Raw genomic sequence first — 25,026 nt, forward strand, 5'->3', positions numbered from 1 at the left:
ATAATTCATTTTCGATGGTAATGTCCTTTAATTTATATATTTTCATTAATTTGGAATCATTTTCATGTGCGTTGTAAAAGAATCTTGTACGTATATACTAATATTCCAAATCAGAATATCTTCCCCTGGAATTACGTATAATAAGAAATTAATGTTTATTAAGTATGTTAATTTATTAATTGGTAAAGATTAAGAAGCGTAATTATGAAATTTATAATCACGAATGTAACACAAAAATCGTGCTGAACATCATCATCAACGCTTATCCATATTGGTATTTAATTAATAATATGTATAAGTATACATTAAATCTATATATATATATGTATATATACCAAATTAAACAGAAAGCACGTATATGAAATGTTTTTAAAAATTTTAATATTACAAATTCAATTATATATACTATATAATAAGTAACTCACCTGTAATCGATCCAAAAACAGAAGGAAGAAAGATAGTTGAAGTTGATGGAAGGCATGAAAAGGCGTCGTGGAGCTTCGTGAAGTATATAATCTTTGATTAATTGCAGATTCATGTGTGTAATAATGATGGTATAATAACAGCACTGTATCAGAATACCAAATTCATGAATTCCAATTCATGCTTGGAAGTTGAAATTGTTGCCTCAAGACACCATCTCCCAGTGACCCAATGATGGAGTTGGGATGCACCATTGAAGACTGTGGAAGCTGATTAAGAAGAGAAATGAAAGAGCTGTTATTATCATCATGATCATGGTCGTGATCATGATCATGATCATTTCCAGTGCTGCCACCTCCATTGATGTTCAGGTCACCATGAAATCGCTTGCTGGACGATGAAGACCCGATTGATCCTGCTTGATATTGATGATGATTCCAGTAATTCTGATGAGGAGGAGGTTGAAGTGGGCGTTTTATGGTGGTAGTGTTGGTGTTGGAGACAGAAGGGATGGAGATAGAATTATCAGCCGGCTTTGAGGTTGAAGAAGCCAATTGTTGATGATGATGATGATGATGATGATAATGATGATCTCCGGATGATGATGATGATAATATGCCATGAAAGAAATTCTCATCATTCTCAACCATTAATGAACCATAACATGATGTGTTTTTAGTCTTTAGGTTTTGATGACTATAAGTAGTAATAATTGGCACCGTTTCAACCATACCCTCCATTGATTCCTCCTTCATCTCTCTCTCCATTAATGTCCCTTGTGATGAGTTGTTCTTCTTGTAAATCCGGCATAACACCCAATCGTCGAGCTACACATACATACACATATAAACATATACACAAATCAAATCGACCCAAGAGCACAAAATAAAGAAAAATCAAGTTTTGATTAATGGGTGTTACCCTTAAAGATGATTTCTTGTTGGGTGAATCAGAAGGATGAGACTTAGAACCAACGGGATTGCCATCGACCAGACGATACTCATGCATAATCCAATTAGTTTTGATACCTTTTGGAGGCTTACCTCCATAGAAGACAAGAGCTTTTTTAACACCAACCTTCTGGTTTCCTTTACATGTCAAAATAGGTTTATCAGTCCCAGTTGCTTTCCAATACCCTGAAGTTGCTGCCCTGTTTGGCCTTGCTCCATTAGGATACTTCCTATCTCTTGGACTGAAAAAATACCATTCTTGCTCCCCAAACGTCGCCTTACCTGTCAAAATTATATAAAAATTCAAGAGACCAATCTATTATTCCATTTTTTTAAAATAAAAAAAAAACCCAGTTATTATATATATATGTATATGTGTGTGTGTTAAGTGATAATTACTTGGAAGCTCCCACGGGTCAAACTTGTAAAGATCAACCTCTGCAATGATTGTCACCGGGAGAGGAGCCGAAGCAGCTTTCTTCTTAAGATAATGAACAACCAGTTCTTCATCTGTGGGATGAAATCGAAATCCGGGTGGCAACTGTGGATGCTGAGAACCCGACGATGAGTCCGTACTCTCCATGTTAGACCTACTGATCTTGATTCAAGATTTCTGAAAATTTTCAGAGAGGAACCAGAAAAGGAGGATGAAAAATAATGGGTGTGTGTAAAGGTGTATGGGAACGGAGACTATTGAGGTTGTAATGTTAATTGGTGAGTAATTCGGGGCGGGTTATGGGTTTGCGGGTAGTGGGTTTTGTGTTAGGTGCGGGGCATAAAATGCCAAACGGGTCCTCCTTTGATAAAGCGACACGTGGAGATTTCTGGGGTGGAGATGGTGACACGTGGTGGAATCGAGTTGGTGGGAACCCACATGCGGGCAAAATGCAATAAATTGGGGGAAGGCAGGTTTTGGGGGTCGGAGGATGAGTGGAAATTCCCGGACGCTTTCCTTGTCATGCTTTTCTTATGCCTTCATAGAACTAATTTTAGATACATATACACACACATATATATATATATATACACACATGTATGTCCACCGCACGCATACATGTATTCCCCAAACCATACGTTACATATATATGTTACATATTTTCATTAATTATCATGAACTTCATGGTTCCCAAAGCAACTCTCCATGAAAGAAAGTCAAGGGAACATGGGATCGTGATTTTATTCGAAAGATATGTGATAAAAATAAAACAATTTCATAATAACAACACATAATTCGTTTGGAATTTACATATATATATATGTATTTTTTTTGAAGGGATGAAGAAATCCTTCTAGTTGATTTTGTGGATGTCAAATTAATTGAGGTAGCAAATTATAATATATTAATTATGGATGAAGTAATTATTATTTTTTTTTTATGGGTTATGAGTAATTAAATTAATATTTATCCAAAGTCAAACAAATTTTATTCTTAAATTAGAGTTTTGAGGGTCATCAAGGCAAATAAAACCATAATGTAGAGAGATCTTAAATTTGAAGTTTAATTAGGAACCCTTTGGTTAATTTCAAGTTCAAATTTGTTTGACTTAATTAGTATTTTAAAATATTTAATGTTTTTTCTTCATGTTTAATGCATAAGAACACAAATTTATGATTGTATAAAAATTTTATATATGCTTTTATCTTTTTTTTTTTTTTTTTTTTGTTTTGAGAATGGTAGCTTGTGAGATGTCATAGTAATCTTCTCCAATAAATAAAACATTGATTAGAGTTAAAAAAAATTATTTACTTTGATCACTTGAAATTACCCACAAAAAATAAATTATAATATTTTAAAATAGAATTTTAATTATAATTAGAACATAATATGATTTTTTTTTTTTTGACTTTTTGACTTTTTATTTTTCTGAGTAGATATAAACATTAATAAATTAAATAAATATTAAATAAAATATGTGGTGCATGTGAGTTAATGAATGATGTATTGCCCTGTCAAAAGATTTTAATAATTTGTCTTGGCTTATATGAGAGAAATGGTTCTTGGGTTTGTTTACTTTCCATGATAGCTCTTCTTCTTTTGGAGTTTATCACTACTCTTTCATATATATATATATATACATATACATATATACATATATACATATATATATATGTATGTGTGTGTGGGTGCATAAACCCACATACATATATGAAAAATTATGATTTTATTATATATATATATATGTATATTAATTGCGAGTCTATCAGTTGGATGTAGTTTTCTGCAGGTGACATGTAATATAATCACAGATTGGGCAAATTGAACTCAAAATTGCATGTGTTTAAACTAATAAGTTGATTAATTAAAGTTTAATCACATGTGTTTTCTATCATTAGTCCCTTCAAGTCCACTGATGAACTGTACGTGATATGTAGGTGTGGGTCCCAGTGGTGTGTCAATTATTTTAAATCTAATTTGCATGCTATAGGGGTTTCTACCTCAATTACAGTGCAAGAGTGCATGTGTCACACATCTATAGATACACATATATATAATTAAATACATTGTGCTTAAATAAATAATAATAATAAAGTCAAAGAAAGGAGGTGTTTAACCACGTTAAAGGAGTGAAACATGGTTTCAATAACGGAGTAGATATGGAAATGATGTATAAGTAACTTTAATTATACAATAAATTTTTACTAAATAACTTGAAGTTGATTTCGATATTAGTATTAATAGGTACTTAGTACTATGTATTAAAATTAAAACAAGATTAATTTATATTTTTCGAATTGAACGTGTTGATTTCGATGACTCGAGAATTAAAAGAGAGAATAAAACGTTCATTTAAGATCTTATGTATATATTCTTGAAGTTAGGTCTTGAGTTATTATCTCGTTTTTTTCTATTATTGAACGACAATATATAAACATGACCATAATTAGGGTTTAAGAATTGCATCAATATATCTATTACCAAGTATCTTTATTTATAGAATATGAATCCTTTTGAATATATAATTTATATAATATCATTTGATATTGACATTTTTTTAGTTCTTTCTTCCTTCTAATTGTTTATAGTTTGTCTTTTTTGTTCTATAAAAAAAATGTACTAATATTTTAAATCTAAAAATAATTGTAAAATGTAATTTTATAATAATTTTGAAGTCTAAGTTTCAAGTTATGTACATTATGCAATTTAGTTTTTCATAATTTTAAAATTTAATATTTATATACAAATAAATCCAAAAGAAAATTTTAAAATTGGTAAATTATATATAACTGGGCAGAAGCTTGAAGGTACAGAGGGAAGATATTTAATTAATTGTTCTGGTTCAAATTGTTTTCAGGACCAAATATTAGGCAATTCATTAATTCCATAATTAATTTTGAAGCTAAAATATTTTAAACAAATGATTTCTATATATGCATGTATATATACACATATATATATATATATATTGAGGGGTTAGAAGTAAATGTCCATTATTATATACGGATATGAGCATGTGTTTGTGTGTGTGTGTGTGTGTATATGTATATGTATGTGTATGCAGAATATGTATGTGCAATTGGTGATGGGAGTGTAAAGGATGATACTATTAGGAATTTTATATGCATATATATATATATATGTGTGTGCAGGATTGACATAGGCTGTCCCCTGAAAATCTTTGACCTTTAAGATTTGTCCAGATTGTGGCATGCACACACGTCTCCTTGCTCTGTCCGTTGTTTTCAATTAGTTCAGCATTTGCCAACTCGCTTGTTTTTCCTCACAACAACTGGGTTGGGATGCCCGTCAACCTTGCATTACATTCACTTGTTCTACATAATATAATTATGTATATGTATATGTATATGTCTATGTATATACAAATGTATGTGTAATTACATCTGCGCGTGCGTGTAGGGGGGGAGGGGTGTATATATATATATATATATATATATATATCATTTCAGTTGTACTAGCACAATATGCATTGCTCCTTGGATTATGGAGACAATTCATTAAACAATTCCCATTTGTTATATCAAAAGAAACAAAATATATATCATACAATCACACTTATAAAGCAGTTTTCATCATCTGCAGAAACATGCAGGTTTCTTTCTACTTCACTAATGAAGATAAAGGTGCAATATCAATTATATCTCCTCTTTTTTCTTAAGCAAACAGGGCATTCAAGAGCCAAAATTATACTGTTGATATTCGAAATATTACAAATAATCTTCCATCTTTCATTTACCTTAACTCGAAAAGCAGCTTCAGAAACAAGAAAGCTGTTTCTATAACATATCGTCTAGGCCGGGATTAAGATATACATCTTGCATCCATGAGGAGCAACATAGGCTGTCATCCGATACTGCTTACTCATATAAACAAATGAATGCTGCAAAATAATCCCAAATTACATGTTTTCATTACAAAATTTTGTACGAAAAAATAAGATGATTCAGTATTTATATTCTATTTATGATTAAATCCGGTGAAAACAGATTTAACAGCTGTTTGCTCAACTTAATACAACTTCGACAAACAATATTTAACGTACCGCCCAAAGGTCTCTGACAATAACTGGTTTTAATGGAGGGATTCCAACTTCTCTCCATGCTACTGATATTGCAGCCCTGGCATTGCTTCTGTTCCACATTACGACTACTAATCTTCCCCTCGACAATGGTCCTGCCCAAACCTGCAGCATTTTCAACCCAATAATAATGCTTTTTAAGTTGCCATTTGTTAGAATATAGATAATAAAGCAATGTGCATTTATATTAGTTTCAACTTTCCAGATGACAATTGTACCTCCAAGTCGCCTTTTGATCTTATTTTTCTTCCTTGAATTCCTTGTGGATCTTGATTAACTTCTATCACCTCCTTGTTTCCAATGATACTAAGCGTTTCTCTGCTCACTGATCGTAGATCACACCCAATCAGTAAAGGAGCCTGCCATATTACCACCTTGTTAGCTTATTAGCCATAGCTGCATGAATGACTCTGAGAAAGGTCAAGAAATAGGGAGACAGACTTTCATTAGAGCCCAGATGCTAAAATGAGAACGATATTCATCCAAGCTCATTCCTCCATTTCCCACTTCCAGCATATCAGGATCTATTACATCAGTTTACAGTTTTAACTTTCACATCAGATCAGCTTCATTTTTTGTATCAAAAGACAAAAGAAAAGAGAAAACTATTTTGATCATGTCTAGTGAGAAAACGACTCAATTTTTAGTTCCCACCATTCCATCTTCCGGGTCCTGCATATCTTCCCCAGTTGTTATTTTGATCTGCAATTGAGGTGATACTGAAACAACAGAAAACGAAATTCAGTGAAACCAACCAATTTATGATCTGGATCTTATCATGAACTAGGATCGGATAGTGAAAATATAAAGAACATATGACCTGGCCCAAGTGTCATTGATGTCTCCTGTAGTTCTCCAGGAATTTCCATACTGACCAGCCCATCTTGCAGGATCTTCTTGTCCCCTACAAGCAAATATCTCTCTATGAATTCGTTAGACAAGTTAAGCCACTCGCATAGGGAAAGATGATATGGAGACATATAAAAAAATGCCAAGCAATTCGTTGTCCACAATGAATAAAAAAAAAAACATGAGCACTAAAAAAGGTATCAGAAAATTCAGGTAACTTACCATTCACAAAGAGAATAAAGGATTGGTCGGCCAACTTTACGCAAAGCATAACTCATCTTAATGTACCTGCCACGAGTGTTGAAAGAGAATCCATCAGGTCTGGTAAATAATGACCCACATGCTCATTTTCTAAAGAGTGTACTGATAGTAGTCATTTGGAGATCAGCAAGTCGAAACTGAACTTTGGAGCTGGAACTATACCTTTCTTGAGGTTTAGAGCCACCATTATAGCAGTTGTCATATTTCAAGTAATCAACCCCCTGCAATAAATACCCTTAAAAGCCTGAATTGAAGTTTTTTAGCATCACAAAGCAATCTGTTTTGCAGCAGAAAAGAAACACCGACCCATTCAGCAAAGGTGGCTGCATCTTGATCTTCATGCCCAAGAGAGCCAGGCATTGTGTTGCTGCAGGTTCTATAACTGTAAATCAATCATAACTACAGAAATTAAAGAGCTGTTTATAGTCTGCAATGGATTTCAACTCGTGATGATCGCAGTTAATCCTAACTATCTCCAAGTGTTTACCCGGCATCGGAGTAAATCCCAAGTTTTAGGCCTCTGGCATGAACATAATCTGCGAGGCCCTTAATTCCAGAAGGAAATGTGGAAGCTTTTGGCCTTAGGTTACCCCTCCAGTCTCTGCTGTCTTCTCCCCAGCAATCATCTGCTCTTTCACAATAATTTAGGAAATGCTATAAATTGGTCATCAAATGGAGACTTTTAACGATTCTTTCCGGAGATGAAGGTGAAGGAAAAGGGGAAAGCTTATTCTTGGTGCATACCAATATTTACATATTTGTATCCAAGTGCTGCCAAACCAGTTGAAACCAGTGCATCTGCTGTTCTTTGAAATTAAAGAGAAGTGAAGAGGTTTAATGGCGGAACATAATATATTTAAGACCAAAGATTCTGAATCATGTGATTCCGATACTACCCATATAACATAATTCTTTTTAGGCTTATTGGATCATGTGATTCTGACAATACCAATGTAAAGAGAAAGATATAACTAAAAAACTGTTATGTAATAATCTCAAATTAAGAACATTTTGGTGATGACCAAGACCCTTCAGTACTTGAATTCCTAGAATACGACTTGTCCGGCTAATTGGAAGCAGAAAATTGGATCTGGGAATTCCTAACTCAGTTTCTGAGTCTTAAAAGCAGGTCTGACTCATTCAAGTTTCAAATTCAATCAGAAAATCAACAAGGCAGTCTTCAAGCTTGAATTCTATAGTTCAAAGACAACCCATGAAATAGGATATATAGGCATCATACATGCATCTAAGTAAACGGTTTCAGATTTGGACCTGTTCAAAACAAAAGAATTTAATTAATTTTCTCTCATCTCCTACATAAGAGTGACAGAGGTATATATGTAGTCTTTTTTTCTTTTTGGTGTTAGAAACTTATTAATTTTACTAATTAAATTAACAAGAATCCATATATCATATTGAGAAAAAACAAGTCAAACAGAGCTAGAAGAAATCAAGATTGATTCTTTTAATTATCAATTCACTACAAGAAAATAAAATATTCCAGTAAGACTTTTAAACTTAACTTATAAGAGTTCCATTGCCAATAATTCAACCACATGAATTAAAAAAGAATAAATAACAGAATTCCTCATCACATTTTAAGTAGCAAGTAAGGTAACACCCAATTCAGATAATAAGAGAAATTCTTTAATAACCCAGCTTGTAGATACATATATATTAACACTTGTATACATATATACAGACAGTATATGCACGTGTAACAAGCCATGGAGAAGGGGATACCTGTACTCTTCACAGTCTCCTCGTTTATATTGCACTGAAAGTGATTCCAGCTGTTCCATCTGCAAGAAAAATCAATCAGACAAATGATCGAACACCTCTTGATCATTGACATATGAACCCTAAGGACAGAAGGAGAACAATACCCCATCGGAGGAGTACGAGCCACGCCATTGGCGAGGAGGAATTGAGTGTAATCTTCATTGGTGTTGCCGTTGCTAATGTTCCCAGCAGTTACCTTTTTAATCCAGAGAACATCATCGAGAGGAAGAAGAAGAGAAAGAAGATCAAGAACAAAGAAAAAGCTTGTAACTTTAATAATAATTGTCATTGTCCTGTAAGTATGATACACAAATTAAGCTATACCCAGAAAGATATATATCAATATATACATATATATCAAATAGTACGAAGGCACAGCCTGCTGGTCATGTGTCCCAGCACCATTAATCAGTGCTTGGTTTCAAATCTTACATGGAAGATTTCACTTTCATCATTAAAAAAATAATAATAATAAAAAAGGAGGAGTACCGCGTATCTAAATATACATACATACATACATATATATATATATATATATAGAGAGATATTAAATTGAAGATGTGGGTGTTGGTAAATAATAAGATGTGATTCTATCTCAACCTTGCAATTTTTATTTACAGGACAGGCAGATCATGGGCATGGCTGTCGGTGACGAGACAAATTAAGCTTGTTAGGTATGAAAAAAGATTCTGCTTTTGCCTCCCGCCCGAATTATCTCGTGGGAAAATCACATTTTTTTTTATACTTCTAACAGTAAGAAGATATATATACATACTGTGGTAAATTTGATTTTGACTGCCAGAGAATGGTTTACCTCTTTTTTTTTTTTAATCTCAATATTGAAGTGTTAGACTTACAACTATATAGAACTTTAGAAGTCCACGTAAAATTCAAATATGTATACTTATGCATGTTATATAACTTTAATTATACCAATTACATATGGGTACTCAGTATAATAACTCCACAAATTAAAAATTGGAGGCTTGAATTTACCTAGAAAGTTTATGTTCTTGCTTGAATCCAAACAACTTCAATTGTAAGTTATGTAAAGATTTGAAAGGGATATCTTACATATTTTATATATATATATATTACTTTTTGTAGGGTGTTTTTAAATAAAATATTAGAGATTATACATTTAAGTAGATGCACCTTTGACTCGTGCTGGTGGTACGTTTTCGGTTTTAATACGCCAATGTTTTATTAAATTTGATTTTGTAATAAAAAGTTCATACTAATTACTTAATTAATTAATTAAGATTATATATTTAATGTAAGTTAAATCCCCATGAAAATTACGGCCACTTTCTTTTTAAGGGTGACCACACGTCGAGGAAATTAAAGTTGCAATTCGTTAATTAATTAAATATAATTACATACATGTATATATACATATATCTATATCTATATCTATATCTAGATGGTGACACGGCGTACTTGTTACCGACAAGTAAATGCGTCTCTCTATGAAAAGTGAACCGTCCGACATTTATCACTGAAATTTCATGGATTCATCCTCAAGCCTTCTGTGAATTCTACATCAACTAAAACATATAATATTTTATTATAATTATATAATTATAGTCGGTGTTAATTATATTTATTATAACTATATATTTATTTATTTTGGTGTTTTTTTTTTTGGTATATTTTTATTCAATATTGTATTATTTTTCGTATTTATATATATAAACACACGTGTGTATGTGTGTGTAATTTAATTAATAAAATATATAAATTTTTACTTAAAAAATAAACTAAAATATGTCTGCCGTATAACATGCATGAATTACTATCAACTTTAGAAATGTATAACTCAATGAATTTTCATATCTCCTTATTCTATAATATATTTGACTTTTAATATATTTTTATATTTAATTTATTGTTTTATGTAAATATATAAATAATTGTTTTAAAAATTTTGTGATGTATGGTGAAGAATTTGAAGAAAACTTCTTGTCATTTTCTTATGTTCTTCACTTAATTGTTTTGTATTTCGTTCTAATGCTTTAAAAAAATTTCATTTTCCTTTGTTAGCATTTCCATAATGAATTAAAAATTGAGTGTCTAATAATAAAATATTCTTTTGAAGCTTGAATAAATTTGAGAGAGCATTATAATCATAAAAGAGTAGTAATTCTTTCAACAACACAAAAAAAATATATATATATATATATATGTATTTGATTGCTATATTTTGAAATATAAGAGAATATAACTCTAAAATATTTCACACAAGCTTTAAATTAAAATTATGAGGAGAAAGTATTACTTTGGTGAACATACGTACACATTATCTACTTTCTGTGTCTCAAATGTGTTTGTAGCATCAACATCAAGAAAAATATTTTCTTTTCACAAAGATTTGAATCTTCTTATAGGTAAATGAAACGCTGAAGTGTTAATAAAAAAATCACGAAGTTTATTCAATTTGATTCTACCTCATTCCCTGAAGTAAATGCGATAATATTCGATAATTTTAGGAGCGAATGAGATTATAATTGCGGATATGATTATAGATATTGACGTGGTGAAAATGGGGTAAATACAATTATGGTGGTTATAATAATAATTTTTTAATACTTGTTTTTATCCGCTTGAGAGCCACCGAGAAAATAAAAAAACACTTAAGTTGTTGGCTTAAGAAAGAGGATATAAGCACAATGGTGTAGACAAATCTTTATAAAAGAGTTTACACTCTCTTATTGTATATCATTATATAATATCACACTATTACTCACACCGTACATGCATATATAGAATTGATCATAAACATTTTTGGTTGTTCTCATTTATGCATATCATCTTTGCTTTTCATAAATACTTAATTAACTTAAACGAACTTCACTAAATCTTAGACATTTTCTATACAATCATACAACGAAGACTAATATATTTTATATAGCTAGTCCAAAAGTTGAGAAAGAATTGGGAAGTGTGCTTAAAATCTTGAAAATTTTATAACCCAATTCATCCCTCTCCCTTTTGAATGGTCCTCGATTCACCTACTAAAACAAATGAATCAATGATACATTAAAAAAGGTAGATTAATAAAATACATTTCACTAAAAGTATTTTCAAGCATGATTTTCAAAACCTTACTACTATATTTGACAAACGATTACATAATATTGGAACCTTGAATAATTAAAGTGATATTTTTTATAAGGAATATCTTATTATATTATGTACTATTTTCTTTTGACTAAAATTTTATTCTACTAAAGTTGTCTTGACAAAATTTAAAATTGTATCTTTTTTGAAAAGTAATTTATTATTTTTGCTAATAAGTGAACATCCAATTGAAAGTATTATAACTTATCTACGATAACATATATTAAGAGCAAATTACAAAATTTAATATACAAATTTGTATTAAGTAATTTAAAATTTTGGTAAATCATTAATAGAAACATAATACCATGTTTACAAAAGATTAAAAATTAATTGACATGTATAGAAATTGATTCACTGAAAATAAATATAACAAATAAAACAAAGTGAATTTATTATTGAAGCTTGAAGTTGTTACATGCAAATTTCATGGCAAAGATACATAGTCTTACAAATTAAAGGCTTCTATATGTGCAATATTCTTATTGAACATATACAATTTGATTTGTATAATCAAAAGTAATCCAAAAATAGAATTATACAGACAACATAAATAAACTCTGGGGATCCCTAATTTTGCTTCCTTTACAAAAGAAATAAAGAATAATTGAATGAATTAACTGGGTTATTAAGTAAAACAAAAAATAATTAAAGAAATTTAAGAATTATAATCTTCAATTTCATTTCCTTGATGAATGCAGGAAATGATCTAATTTCCGAATAAGAAAAATCTTGTTCCTTTCGGCTTTCATTCCGTGAAGCTCCAAGAAATTTCTTGTCACTGCATCCGTAGTTGTAGCCAAGAAATTCGCCCAATCCCTGCATTGAATATATATGATTGAGTTAAAAACTAATTGGTAGGAGCAGAATAATTAGTTCAAACATCAAAGAATCATTGTTCAATGCATGAATATATATACTTATCGTGATCAACATGATACCAAATCTATATATGTATGTTATATATAGAGAGAGAGAGAGATCAGGGATCAGGGATCAGACCCTTTTGCCTGACCAAAAAGGAAATTTAATGAAGGTGCATATATACAAAAACACACACACACAAATATACGTAGATATATACTTACCCTTGAGAAGTATCAAATGTGACTCCGACGGTGTATTTAGCCTGTTCCAGAGCCCAGGTAAACCTCCGGAGGTCATCCGCACTGCAAGTTCCGTCGTCCCGGACGGACAATTCCGACGGCTTGACATCGCAGAAGATCGGAATAACTTTCTTCTTGGATTCCATGAGAAGCGCGAGCTCATGGAGACAGAAGTAAGAATCACAATAGTTAGGCGAAAACACAGAGATTCCAAGCTTGCAGTTGATAATGGCGGAATCAATTTCGTTAAAGAGCTTATCTCCAGGCTTCATGGTCTTGGTATCCAGAAAAGGGTTTAGACCCAGACGATGCAAATGATCATACAGCAATCCTGAAATGGTTCTTCTTGTATCTACGCATCGATGGTTGATGAACACATCACACGACCTTCTCTTCAAGCTGTTTGCAGATAACTGAAGAAAACGCTGCATGGACATGAATTAATTAGGTTTTAATGACGGGATCGGAATTGGTTTGTTGTGGTTTGATTTGGTAATTATAAGATGATAAGATTATGGAACTATGAGAAAAGGGTGTCTACATACATATATATATATATATGTATGTCTTGTAGCGAAATATGATGTGTTCTGGTTTTGATTTATTGGGGTCGGGTTGAATGTTGGACCTTTGAGAAAATACGTGGTATTTTGTTTTGACAGGAGAAAGGTTTATATTGAAAATAACATTAAACGTAATACGAGTAAAAGGCTAAACTACTAAGGCTTACAAATTAATTTTGACTACACATGTGATTATTTAGAATCAGAAATTCGGAAAGTTAGCCGAAAACCTTCAAACACGTACAGTTTTTTTTTTTTAAAATTATTTTACTTCTTTTAATTTATTGCTTGACATGGTCACTAAACATATACATATATATGTATATGTATATGTATATTTCTTAATTCTTATATATATATATATTCTATTATCAAACATCTCCTAATTTTGAAGATCTTTTCTAACAATAGATTAATAAGAATGTGCTCCTTACAAAAAGTAAAAAATAAAAATAAAAATAAAAATTGATGTATATCTTTGATAATAAATCTCATCAATTGGCTAGTTTATGACTTGATCCATTAGCTTAAAAATTTCTTAGTTAAAAGTAGAATAGAATATGTACTTACCCATAAATGATCTTTAGAGTTCTGATTCTTTTTATCTTTTATAAAAGTTATACTCTTTTTCTGACCTAGTTGGTTTTGTCCTTTTATGAAATATTATAAATTTAATTTTTATGGTTCTTTAATTGAAAAGCTCAGTCCATGGCGTTCTCTGTGTTAATTGTTGGCCTCATGTAAAACTTGTTGCTTCTAAATGAATAAAAGATGAGTTAGAAGAAGTGGTAAAATTGACTTGGTGTATTTATTTCTCTATTCAATGAGTTTAGCTTGTGTTAATATTGAAGTCCTTGACTTTATATGCCTTAACATTAATTTATCACTTGGCTTTCTGATACTAAGAGGAATGATAAAGATCTACTCAAATTTAAATAGAAGGAAAAATCCTCTTTAGGTGAGATGAACTCCAAAATAAGAGATCAACATTGGTTAATTATGCCATCACTTCATCTTTGTAAAGGTGATTTTGAGGAGTTCATAGTTTTTGTATGTGTTGTAAAAGGTTATTTATCATGTCAAGTCTTTTTTTTGTTTCCATCATCCACCTTTCTCAAGCCTTGAGCAAGGGAGTTACGTTTATTTAATAAACATCTATGAGCTGAAACTCAACTATATCTTTTAAGAGGTACAATATAACATCCACCCAAAGAAAAAAAAAGAAATATAAAATAAATCAATAAAATTAGAATTAGAATTTAAATGAAAGAATGTGAGAAAAAGAGGAGCAAAAATATAAATAAGGAGAACTGAAAGGGGGCAAAGAAAATAAGAAAAATGGACAGCACAGATCAGACCGCTGGAGGAGATTTAAAAGAAAATTGACGATCTAGATCAAGTTAGAAAGATCCAACGGTTGGGACAAATGAGTATAAAAAGGGAAAAATTAGAGTTTTCTCTTCATTTTGAAAAATAGCCAAAAGAGAGAGAGAGAGAGAGAAAAAAAAAGAGGAGTGATCGGAGAGAGAAGGAAAAAGAGTGTTGTCGTGCGGGAAAGCTGAGAGACAGAAAATAGAGTGGAAAGGAGGAGAGAAGCTAAAAAGGAATAAGGGAAAGGAAAAAAAAAAGAAAGGGAAGAAAAAGGCGTGGTTGAGCGGGAAAGGTAGAGAGAGTCGAGAACAGCCATTGCAGAAGAGAAGAGAGAGAATTGAGGAGGTGGTGATTGGTGGAGTTTAAAGCCGAAAAGAAGAAGAAGGGAAGGAAAATTACTGAGACGTCGTGCGAAGGCGGAGACCGACACGAGCAAAGGTAAGTTTTGTCTTTTTTTTTCGTTCTTCTCTTTCTATTTCATTAGATTCTTTTAATTTGCTTACTAATCGGTTTATAGGTTTGAGAAATCACCATCCGAACCTCAAGCAAGCTAGGGAGCTATGAGGTGGCTGAGAGGAGACGATCGGGAGCCAACCGAGGCCGAATCGCTCGCACCGAAGGTAAAATTATTCTGTTTTCGTGTTTTGGTGGTGGTTTGAGCAGTGGTGGAGCGGGACTGGTGTCGAGCTGGCCGCGCGGGCTCAGTCAGGCCACCCACTCGTGCGGGAACCGAAGAGGTTCCCTCGATAATAGGGAAACCCACTCACTGTAAAAGCCAAAGAGTCTTTCGTGGGAATAGAGCCAGAATTGCCTTTTGGGATTTCAATTTGCTGCTTGAAAAGCTGAAAAGTCTTTTTCGAAAATGAGAATCTGATTCGCTGAATGGAAAGCTGACAAGTTTTCTAGGTACGGATCCTAATAATTTTAGATATTCCATTGGGTGGTTGTTGAAACTCATAATTCAATTAAATAATTTTTAGTATTTCAAAGTATTTTAATTAATTTATGTTATGTGTACAGGAAAATTAGGATGTTCAGGCAAATTCGGAAAGATACGTAGCAGTGTAAGTATTTTTAAATCTCAACCGTGTTTGAATTTCGAAAAGTGTATTCATTTTATTAAATTATGAATATTGAAATTTGAACGGACACTAACTCAATTTTTAATAAAAAATAGAATCTAAATTTATAACTAGTGAACTTAAGCAATTGAAAATTTATGAGGAGACGAAATCAGACAACAAATCCAGAAGACTGAGAATTTATTTGGACTATGATGAGATACGAAATTAAAAATTAATGAAAATTTCTAATTAAGTGAAAAATTAAAAAAGAAAAAGAAATAAAACAAAAATGTAAAAATAGAAAGGAAAAAAAATAATTGAGGTTGTGAAATGATCAATTAAATAAAATTAAGAGAAAAGCACAATAAGAGGTAAGTAGATAAGAATTTTAGAATGAAAGGGTATGAATGAATAAAGTAGGGACCCTGAATACCTTTTCGTTTAGTCTGAATCGAGGAGAGAAATGTGTATGTGTGGCTGAAGTTCAGCGGGCATGGTGAACATCCACATGGATAGAGTCTGAAACCTAATCCAGACGTGGATAGGTATTTATGAGTGTGGGTCACCTAATAAACATACCTACTGTGGCTATTGTAAGATTTGTATGTGTGTGTTATCCATGTGATGGGGGGATCCATTTCACATTTCCTCGATGACGACATAAACGACATCGCTCGATAAAACTATAGAAATGATCTTTCAAGTGTATCTATGATCTTTTGTGTGTGTGTGATTATGTCTTGAAACGATGATTGATATTCAGGTGCATTTATGACTTTCAAGAGTATGAGGATATACATTCGAGGTTTGCATATGATATTCAAGAGAATTCAGAAGATTGATCAAAAACATGTGAAATAGTGAAGATAAGAAAATAAATTTTGCACTAAAACATTTTTATTGTTTTTGTTTCTTATCATATGTTTTATATGAAATTTTATCTGGGTTGAAAGAACAGTAATACTTATTAAAGTTAGTGAAACTCATTAAATTTTACCATAATATTTTTCAAAGGAGAATGAGGAGGCAGTACTGCTGCCAAACGAATAGAACCTATAAAAAGGCCTTATTTTTGTACATTTTGTGCATATTCAAGAATTTTTATTTTGTTCTGTTAGATTTTAAATTTAGATATCATGTTTTGTATATATAATTAATGTACATATTGCTTGGGATGCTAGGCTACATTATAAATTTTTGTATATGTGTATATGTATATTTTGTGGGTCCACTACATGAAAATGGTATAAGTAAAAATTGCGCATCATATTGAGTATCGGAGCGTGACAGGTAGTATCAAAGCCCACATTCATAAAATCATCCCTTGTGCATGAGATTTTAGAGTTTAAATATGATATTTTTTTGGATTATTGGGGTGTTGAGAAGCAGGAAACATTATTTAAAATGTTCTAATTCATTCTTTTTTGAATGAAGGGTTGTAAGATGAGACATGAACAGATTCCACTGGAGTAACCTCCCGATTACATGTCCTTACAAGAGCATATTAACCAATTATACCACATGGTAGAGAAGCTTGTTAACCAACTTGGAGAAGGGATACTTGGCCCTCTTCCAGTACAGGCTCCATACAATCTAGAACCAGTCGTTATGGATCCAGACTGTCATAGAAAGTTCTTAAAACTCCATCCTCTTACATTTACTGATACCAAGAATTGTATTGAAGCTGAAGGATAGTTGAAAGAAATTGAAAAGGCATTCTGAATTTTGGGGGTGACTTTTGAATAGAAAGTGATCTTGGCTACGTACCTGCTTATGGGTGAAGCTGACTGTTAGTAGAAATTCAGACAGACTACTTACCTGTTCCCATCGCCTAGGAGAGATTTCTAGGGGCGTTCAACGCTGAGTACTTTCCAACACGACTCCAACATCAGAAAATATTAGAGTTCGTATAACTCACTTAGGAAAACCTGTTAGTGGTTGAATATGCTTGAAGATTAACTAAATTGACCCGTTTTGCTTTAACTATTCTGACTGATGAAGGGCAGAGGGTGAGAAAATTTCAGTGGGGGCTACGCCTAGAGATTCAGGATGCTCTTGCAGTTCTAGAATTGAATACTTATGATGAAGTTTTGGCGAAAGCAAAAATAGTAAAAAGTAGACTTAGGGGTTCATCCTCCAAAATAGGTAGTTCTAGACTCACGGTACCTCTGAGAAGAAAGATTTTAGGGTTTAGGTCAAAAGATAAGAGACCCAGAATGGTAACAGAGATATCTCTTAGACCACCATCAACTCTTGGTAAGGCACCGGTCTGTTGTACTTGTGGAAAGAATCATGATAATTAACAGTGCCATCGTGTCACTCGATCCTGTTTTAAGTGTGGTAGCCAACAACATCTGATCCGTAACTGCCTATTTATAAAAGAACAGCTAAAAACTCAAAGACGAGGATGAGTATACACCTTTACTGCATTAGATGTTGAAGCAAACCCAGACATCGTTCTAGGTATGTATCATGTCTCAAAGAACCTAGCTAAGGTATTAGTAGATCCTAGTTCTACACACTCATTTGTGTCACACATTTTTGCACAACGATTAGGTGTTACACTTATTTTTTTGGGGTATATCTTGATGATATCCACACCAAGCACGGAGGTATTACTTTCTGATGTTATCTATAAAAATTGTACATTAGAGATAACTAGTATGGAATTAAAGATAGACCTAGTACTTTTAGATGTGGAAAATTTTGATGTAATTATAGGAATAGATTGACTAGCAGCTCATTACGTGACTTTAGATTGCTGTAACAAGAATGTTGTATTTAATATCCCTAATGAAGAAACTTTTACTTCATAATTGAACAGTATTATTTACCATGTAGTATAGTTATTTAAATTATATAATTTATTGACCCTAACATGTAAAAGTTGGCGTGGTATGTGATAAAGATAAGAAGATTGATTTTTATGATGTGTTGATGGTTTATGAGTATCCATATATATTTTCTGACGAATTTGGAGGGTTACCTCTAGACCGTGAAGTAGAATTTTCTATTGATTTACAACTAGATACCCAACCAATCTCCATTGCTCCTTACAGATTGTTAGAGCTTAAATGAATTAATTAAAAAAGTAATTAACAGAACTTCAAGATAAGTGATTCATTCACCATAGTGTTTCTCCTTGGGTGCTCCTATAACATTTGTCAATAAGAAAGATGGAACCAAGCGAATGTGTATTAGTTACAGAGAACTAAACGGGGACACCATCAAGAACAAATACCCTTTACCCAAAATTGATGACCTATTTGGCCAATTGCAAAGGGTCTAAATCTTTTCCAAGATTGATTTACGATCCGGTTACCATCAAGTAAAGATTAAATTCGAAGATATTTCAAAGACCGCCTTTAAAACAAGTATGACCATTACGAATTCTTGGTCTTACCTTTTGGATAGACGAATGCCCCGACAGTATTTGTGGACATGATAAATCGGATATTTGAGCCTTGGTTAGATCAATTTGTTATTGTATTCATTGATAATATATTGATTTACTCCAAGAGTCGAGAAGAACATGTTGAATATTTAAGGCAAGTTCTGGAAACTTTTAGAAAAGAAAAGTTGTATGCAAAATTGAGTAAGTGTGCATTCTGGCTCGAACAGATTACTTTCTTGGGTCATGTGATTTCTAAAGATGGAGTATCTGTGGATCTAGCAAAAGTTGAGTCTATCATGGGATTGGAACGTCCCACTACGGTAAAGGGTGTCCATAAATTTTTGGGTATGGCTGGGTATTATCACCGATTTGTGAAGGAATTTTCTAAAATGACAACCCCTCTTACCTGACTTATTAAGAAGGATATTAAGTTTGAATGGATCTCAGACTGTGAAAATAGTTTAGAGAACTCAAAGACCGACTTGTAACGGCTCTAATACTAATACTACTTAGTGGATCAGGGGGTTATACAGTATATACTGATGCGTCATGTCAGGGTTTAGGATGTGTGTTAATGTAAAATCACAGAGTCATCGCCTACAGGTCAAGACAATTGAAGAATCATGAACGAAATTACCTAACCCATGACTTGAAATTAGTTGCAATTATACATGCCCTTAAGATCTGACGTTATTATATGTATGGAGAGATGTTTGAGATCTATACTGATCACAGGAGTATAAAATATCTCTTCACGCAGAGGAAACTGAACATGCGCCAACGTTGATGAATGGATCTTCTTAACGACTATGATTGCAAGATATCCTACCACTCAAGGAAAGGAAATGTGGTGGCTGATACATTGAGTCGCAGCACCTCCGGCATGATTATGAAATTAGCAGTTTTTGAATGCAACACTCTAGAGACCTTACAAGAATTACAATGGGGTGTTCACAACGGGGAATGTATATAGCCAGCTTGAGAATCGAGCCAGTATTAATTTAAAAAATTAAAGATGCTCAAGAAACTGACACTGTTATAGGGACCTTGAAGAAAGAAACTGAACAGGGTTTAAGACCTAATTTTAGAGTTCACAATGATGGGTTGCTTCAATTTAGAGAAATTTTGTGCATTCCTGATGACCCTAACCTAAAGAAACTCACCCTAGAAGAAGCGCACAATTCCAGGTTTTTCATATACCAAAACATCACCAAAACATATCAGAGTTTACGACCTCGGTATTGGTAGATTGAGATGAAGAAAGATGTCTTTAAATTTGTTAATAAATGTCTCACATATCAAAGGATTAAGGCCAAATACCAAAAGACTAGAGGATTACTCCAACCGCTACCAATTCTAGAGTAGAAGTGGGAACACATCACTATACACTTTGTGATGGGTTTGCTTAGAACCAAACTGAACCATGATACTATTTGGGTGATAATGGACCGATTAACAAAGTCAACCCATTTTCTATCAATGAAAGTTATAAATTCTCTGGATAAACTTGCTAGATTATATATTAAGAAAATTATTAAACTTCATAGAATCTCGGTATTAGTAACCTCGGATCGAGATGCTCGTTTCACCTCTAGGTTTTGGATCAGTCTTCAACAAGCCTTATGCACCACCTTATTATTCAACACAATATTCCACCCACAAATGGATGGTCAAATGGAAAGAACTATCCATATATTAGAAGATATATTTAGGGCTTGTGCACTAGAGATAGAAGGAAGTTGGGACGACCATCTACCCTTGATTAAATTTGCCTATAACACTAGCTATCAGTCCAATATTAGTGCAACTCCATATGATGCACTTTATGACAGACCTTGCAGATCTCTTGTGTGTTGGGAAGAGATTGGGGACAGAAAATTACTTGGACCCAAATTAGTTGAAGAAACTACATCCAAGATTGTCCTAATTAAGAAAAACCTTCAAACTGCCCAAAGTAGGCAGAAAAGTTATGCAGATAACCGTAGAAGGAGTTTGGAATTTGAAACAGGAGATCATGTGTTTTTAAAAGTGTTACCAATGAAGGGCCTTATGAGATTTGAAAATGAAGGAAAATTGAGCTCTCGCTTCATTGGATCGTTTGAAATACTAGAGAGAATTGGATTTACTACTTATTGATTGACACTGCCACAAGAGTTGGCTAGGGTTCATGATGTATTTCATGTGTTCATATTACGTAAATACACCATGATCCATCGCGTATAATTCAATACAAAAAGGTTCTTATTAAAGAAGATATGTCCTATCAGGAAATGCCCATAGATATATTGGGCAAACGGTAGCGGGTATTGAGGAATAAGACTATTCTAATAATTAAGGTACTCTGGCGACATCATTCGCCAGCGAAAGCTACTTGGGAGACTGAAGATTCGATACAAGCTCGATTTCCTCACCTCCTTTAGAGACATATTAAATTTGGAGCACCAAATTTTTATAGTGATGAGAGAACTGTAACATCTACCCAAAGAAAACAAAAGAAATGTAAAATAAATCAATAAATTTAGAATTATGATTTAAATAAAAACATGTGAGAAAAAGGGGGGAAACATAAATAAGTGGAAGGTGGCAAAGGAAATTAGGAAAATGGGCAACGCAGATCGAACCGTTGGAAGAGATCAGATGGAAGAGATTTAAAAGAAAACGAACGATTTATATCAAGTTAGGAAGATCCAATAGTTGGGATGAATGAGTATAAAAAAGAAAAAATTAGGATTTTCTCTTCTTTTTAAAGAATAACCAAAAAAGAGATAGGAGCGATCAGGGAAAGAAGGAAGAACAGGGTTGTCACGCGGGGAAGCCAAGAGAGAGAAAAGAGAGAGGAAAGGAAGAGAGAGGTTGAAAAGGAAAAAGGGAAAGGAAAAAAAAAGAGAAAGCGAAGAAAAAAGCATGAATGAGTGCGAAAGGTAGAGAGAGTCGAGAACGGCCGCTGCAAGGGGAAGAAGAGAAGAGAGAGAGTGGCGAAGGTGGTGAGTGGTGGAGTTTGAAGCCGAAAGGAAGAATAAGAGAAGGAAAATGACTGAGACGTCATGCCAAGGCGGAGACTGACGCGAGGAAAGGTAAATTTCATCCTTTTTTTGTTCTTCTCTTCCTATTTCATTATATTCTTTCATTTTTCTTACTAATCGGTTTATAGGTTTGAGAAATCACCATCTGAACCTCAAGCAAGCTAGGGAGTCGCGGGGTGGGCAAGAGGAGACGACCAGAAGTCAGTCGATGTCGAATCACTCACACCGAAGGTAAAACCATTCTGTTTTCATATTTTAGTGGTGGTTTGAGCGGCAGTGGAGCGGGATCGGGTTGGTTGCGCGGGCTCGGCCGAGCCACCCACCCACATGGGAACTGAGGAGGGTCCCTTATGAATGGGGAAACCCACCCACCCACTGTGGAAGCCGAAGGGTCTTATGAAGGAATAGATGCCAAAATTGACTTTTGGAATTCTGATTCGCCATTCAGGAAGCTGAAAAGTCTTTCTCGAAAATAAAAATCTGATTCGTCGAACGGGGAGCTAAAAAGTTTTATGGGTACGGATCCCGATAATTTTGAATATTCTGTTGGGTGGTCGTTAAAACTCGTAATTCAATTAAATTAATATTCAGTATTTTAAAATATTTTAATTAATTTATGTCTTGTGTACAAGAAATTTAAGACATTCAAGCGAATCTGGGAAGACATATAGTAGTGTAAGTATTTTTAAATCTCAACCGTGTTTAAATTTCGAAAAGTGCACTCATTTAATTAAATTATGAATTTTAAAATTTGAACTGATACTGACCCAATTTTTTATGAAAAATAGAACCCAAATTTATTATTAGTGAACCTAAGCAATTGAAAATTTATGTGGAGACGAAACTAGACAACAAACCCAGAAGACTAAGAATTTATTTGAACTGTGATGAGATACGAAACTAAAAATTAAAAAAATTCTTAATTAAGTGAAAAATTTTAAAAGTAAAATAAAATAAAATTGTAAAAATAAAAACTAGAAATAAGAACTAATAATAAATTATATGACATGCATAAGCACAAAATAATATTATGACACTCTTATTTATTTTTATGTTTAAAAGATTAAGTTGATAATTTTTACACATTATTATAATAGATATGTTTATAACTATTATCTATAAAATTCTCATATTAATTTCACTTTAATAAAAAATACTTTAAAATTATTTTTATATTTAAAATTTTTAAATAAATATATTATATTAAATATAAAATAATTTTAATATGTGCGAATTCCCCATTTTATTAATATATATATATATATAAGAAACTCGATATATCAAATGTCATATGGGTAAACTAACTAGGAACATAATTATATATATATATATATATTTAATTATCTATTATTTTTTTCATACATATGATGAATATACGTGTAATGTGGTGCACTTATATCGATGTACATTACAGTCAATATATACGAATTTTGGTCAAATGTGTGACAAAAAATTAATACAGACCAAGCCAGCCACTAAGTGAAAGAATATCATAATTATACCTGCATTTATTAACATATGCATAAGCATTAAAAAATTAATTAAGAAAATAATTAAACTATGGTATTATTTAATTATTTATGCATATATTGCTTTGTTATATGTATACATATACATATATGTATATATATATATTCTATATAATTATGGGGTTAAAATAGTATATATATATATATATATATATATATATATTTTTATAGAAAACATTGAACTGTTCTTGTTTTGATTTAGTCATAATTCTGTTTTCAGCTGCTAGGAATGCTTTCTTAAGTGCGTAAGTTCCAGACTTGTCTAGTAAGATTAATTTCTCACTGCTATAAAAATCAAATCATTTTCTTCTTCTTGAAGGTTTCCATTGAATTTCTTCATCAATATTATTAGAATTGAAAACCCATGAAGTATGATATATATATATATACACACATATAATTTGATATTATATTGTCATATAATATATTCTATTTTCAACGTTGATTTACCCTACAATTAATTAGTTATATTATATATATATATATATATATATCATTTGACGCATTCCTTAATTTATACAGAATAGAAGTTTTATTGTTCAATAATTTTTTAAAGTAGGTTGAAATTTTCATATAACATATATTTTACTTTAAAATTAGAAAAAAAAAAAAATGTTTGAATTTCGAGCCATGCATTATATTCTTATTTTATGTAATCATGATTAATTGAATTGTTATTAATGCTTATATGTTTATATAATTGATGAAATTTATCAAAGTTTTTACGATAGATATTAAAATTATAATGTAATTGTGTGTGTGTGTGTGTGTGTGTGTGTGTGTGTGTGTACATATATATATATGTGTATATATATATATATATATATTAATTTGGAAATTGATGGGTTTGACATATGTACGTTTGAGTAGTCTTGAATAACATTTGAAGTCACTTGTGGTTTTGTTTGGGTATGATTTTAGAAGCACGTGTTGTGGGTTTGATTGGGGCAAAAGAAAACTTCATTGACAAGTTTTAGAAATTCAAAAGCGACTTCTCTCTAATTTCTCTGATTCTTGACGGCCAGAAAAAGAAAACTACATCATTCCCATTCATGC

General features: G+C 32.2%; 3 protein-coding genes across 5 annotated transcripts; all 3 read right to left on the reverse strand.

Moving 5' to 3' along the window:
• Nucleotides 1-240: 240 nt before the first annotated feature.
• NAC025 (NAC domain containing protein 25) lies at nt 241-2,106 on the reverse strand. Its single transcript, XM_022046385.2, has 3 exons — nt 1,773-2,106; nt 1,345-1,655; nt 241-1,250 (listed from the first exon to the last, which is right to left on the reverse strand). The coding sequence occupies exons 1-3, from the start codon at nt 1,954-1,956 to the stop codon at nt 588-590; spliced, it is 1,158 nt and encodes a 385-aa protein (XP_021902077.1). The 5' UTR covers nt 1,957-2,106; the 3' UTR covers nt 241-587.
• Nucleotides 2,107-5,327: 3,221 nt separating this feature from the next.
• On the reverse strand, nt 5,328-9,333 carry LOC110817942 (alpha-galactosidase-like). Of its 3 annotated transcripts, none has more exons than XM_022046666.2 (13): nt 8,905-9,333; nt 8,762-8,820; nt 7,763-7,819; nt 7,506-7,644; nt 7,325-7,400; nt 7,181-7,239; nt 6,980-7,045; nt 6,729-6,812; nt 6,563-6,627; nt 6,350-6,432; nt 6,127-6,267; nt 5,873-6,013; nt 5,328-5,710 (listed from the first exon to the last, which is right to left on the reverse strand). In XM_022046666.2, the coding sequence occupies exons 1-13, from the start codon at nt 9,087-9,089 to the stop codon at nt 5,621-5,623; spliced, it is 1,245 nt and encodes a 414-aa protein (XP_021902358.1). In that variant the 5' UTR covers nt 9,090-9,333; the 3' UTR covers nt 5,328-5,620. The 3 variants fall into 3 exon arrangements, with proteins under 3 accessions (XP_021902358.1, XP_021902360.1, XP_088063678.1); XM_022046668.2 differs by having other exon boundaries at nt 7,763-7,824; nt 8,905-9,045; XM_088207552.1 differs by having other exon boundaries at nt 7,763-8,290; nt 8,905-8,987.
• A 2,997-nt stretch (nt 9,334-12,330) lies between these two features.
• Nucleotides 12,331-13,748, reverse strand: LOC110817860 (putative 2' cyclic ADP-D-ribose synthase BdTIR). The gene is made up of 2 exons (XM_022046577.2): nt 13,009-13,748; nt 12,331-12,739 (listed from the first exon to the last, which is right to left on the reverse strand). The coding sequence occupies exons 1-2, from the start codon at nt 13,461-13,463 to the stop codon at nt 12,601-12,603; spliced, it is 594 nt and encodes a 197-aa protein (XP_021902269.2). The 5' UTR covers nt 13,464-13,748; the 3' UTR covers nt 12,331-12,600.
• Nucleotides 13,749-25,026: the final 11,278 nt, after the last annotated feature.

The sequence above is a fragment of the Carica papaya genome, chromosome 7 (assembly GCF_054855325.1).
Source record: "Carica papaya isolate Zhongbai chromosome 7, ASM5485532v1, whole genome shotgun sequence".
In the NCBI taxonomy this organism is placed as follows: Eukaryota; Viridiplantae; Streptophyta; class Magnoliopsida; order Brassicales; family Caricaceae; genus Carica; species Carica papaya.

What these genes read in the sequence shown, in the direction of transcription:
- NAC025 (XM_022046385.2), bottom strand. Translation starts at nt 1,956, where the DNA reads ATGGAGAGTACGGACTCATCGTCGGGTTCTCAGCATCCACAGTTGCCA. An exon ending in TGACCCGTGGGAGCTTCCAA is followed by an intron (nt 1,656 to 1,772) that starts GTAATTATCACT and finishes TAATTTTGACAG; the next exon opens with GTAAGGCGACGTTTGGGGAG. An exon ending in ACAAGAAATCATCTTTAAGG is followed by an intron (nt 1,251 to 1,344) that starts GTAACACCCATT and finishes ATGTATGTGTAG; the next exon opens with CTCGACGATTGGGTGTTATG.
- LOC110817942 (XM_022046666.2), bottom strand. Translation starts at nt 9,089, where the DNA reads ATGACAATTATTATTAAAGTTACAAGCTTTTTCTTTGTTCTTGATCTT. An exon ending in GGAGACTGTGAAGAGTACAG is followed by an intron (nt 7,820 to 8,761) that starts GTATCCCCTTCT and finishes TTCAAAGAACAG; the next exon opens with CAGATGCACTGGTTTCAACT. An exon ending in ATCAATGACACTTGGGCCAG is followed by an intron (nt 6,628 to 6,728) that starts GTCATATGTTCT and finishes CTGTTGTTTCAG; the next exon opens with TATCACCTCAATTGCAGATC.
- LOC110817860 (XM_022046577.2), bottom strand. Translation starts at nt 13,463, where the DNA reads ATGTCCATGCAGCGTTTTCTTCAGTTATCTGCAAACAGCTTGAAGAGA. An exon ending in ACATTTGATACTTCTCAAGG is followed by an intron (nt 12,740 to 13,008) that starts GTAAGTATATAT and finishes TATTCAATGCAG; the next exon opens with GGATTGGGCGAATTTCTTGG.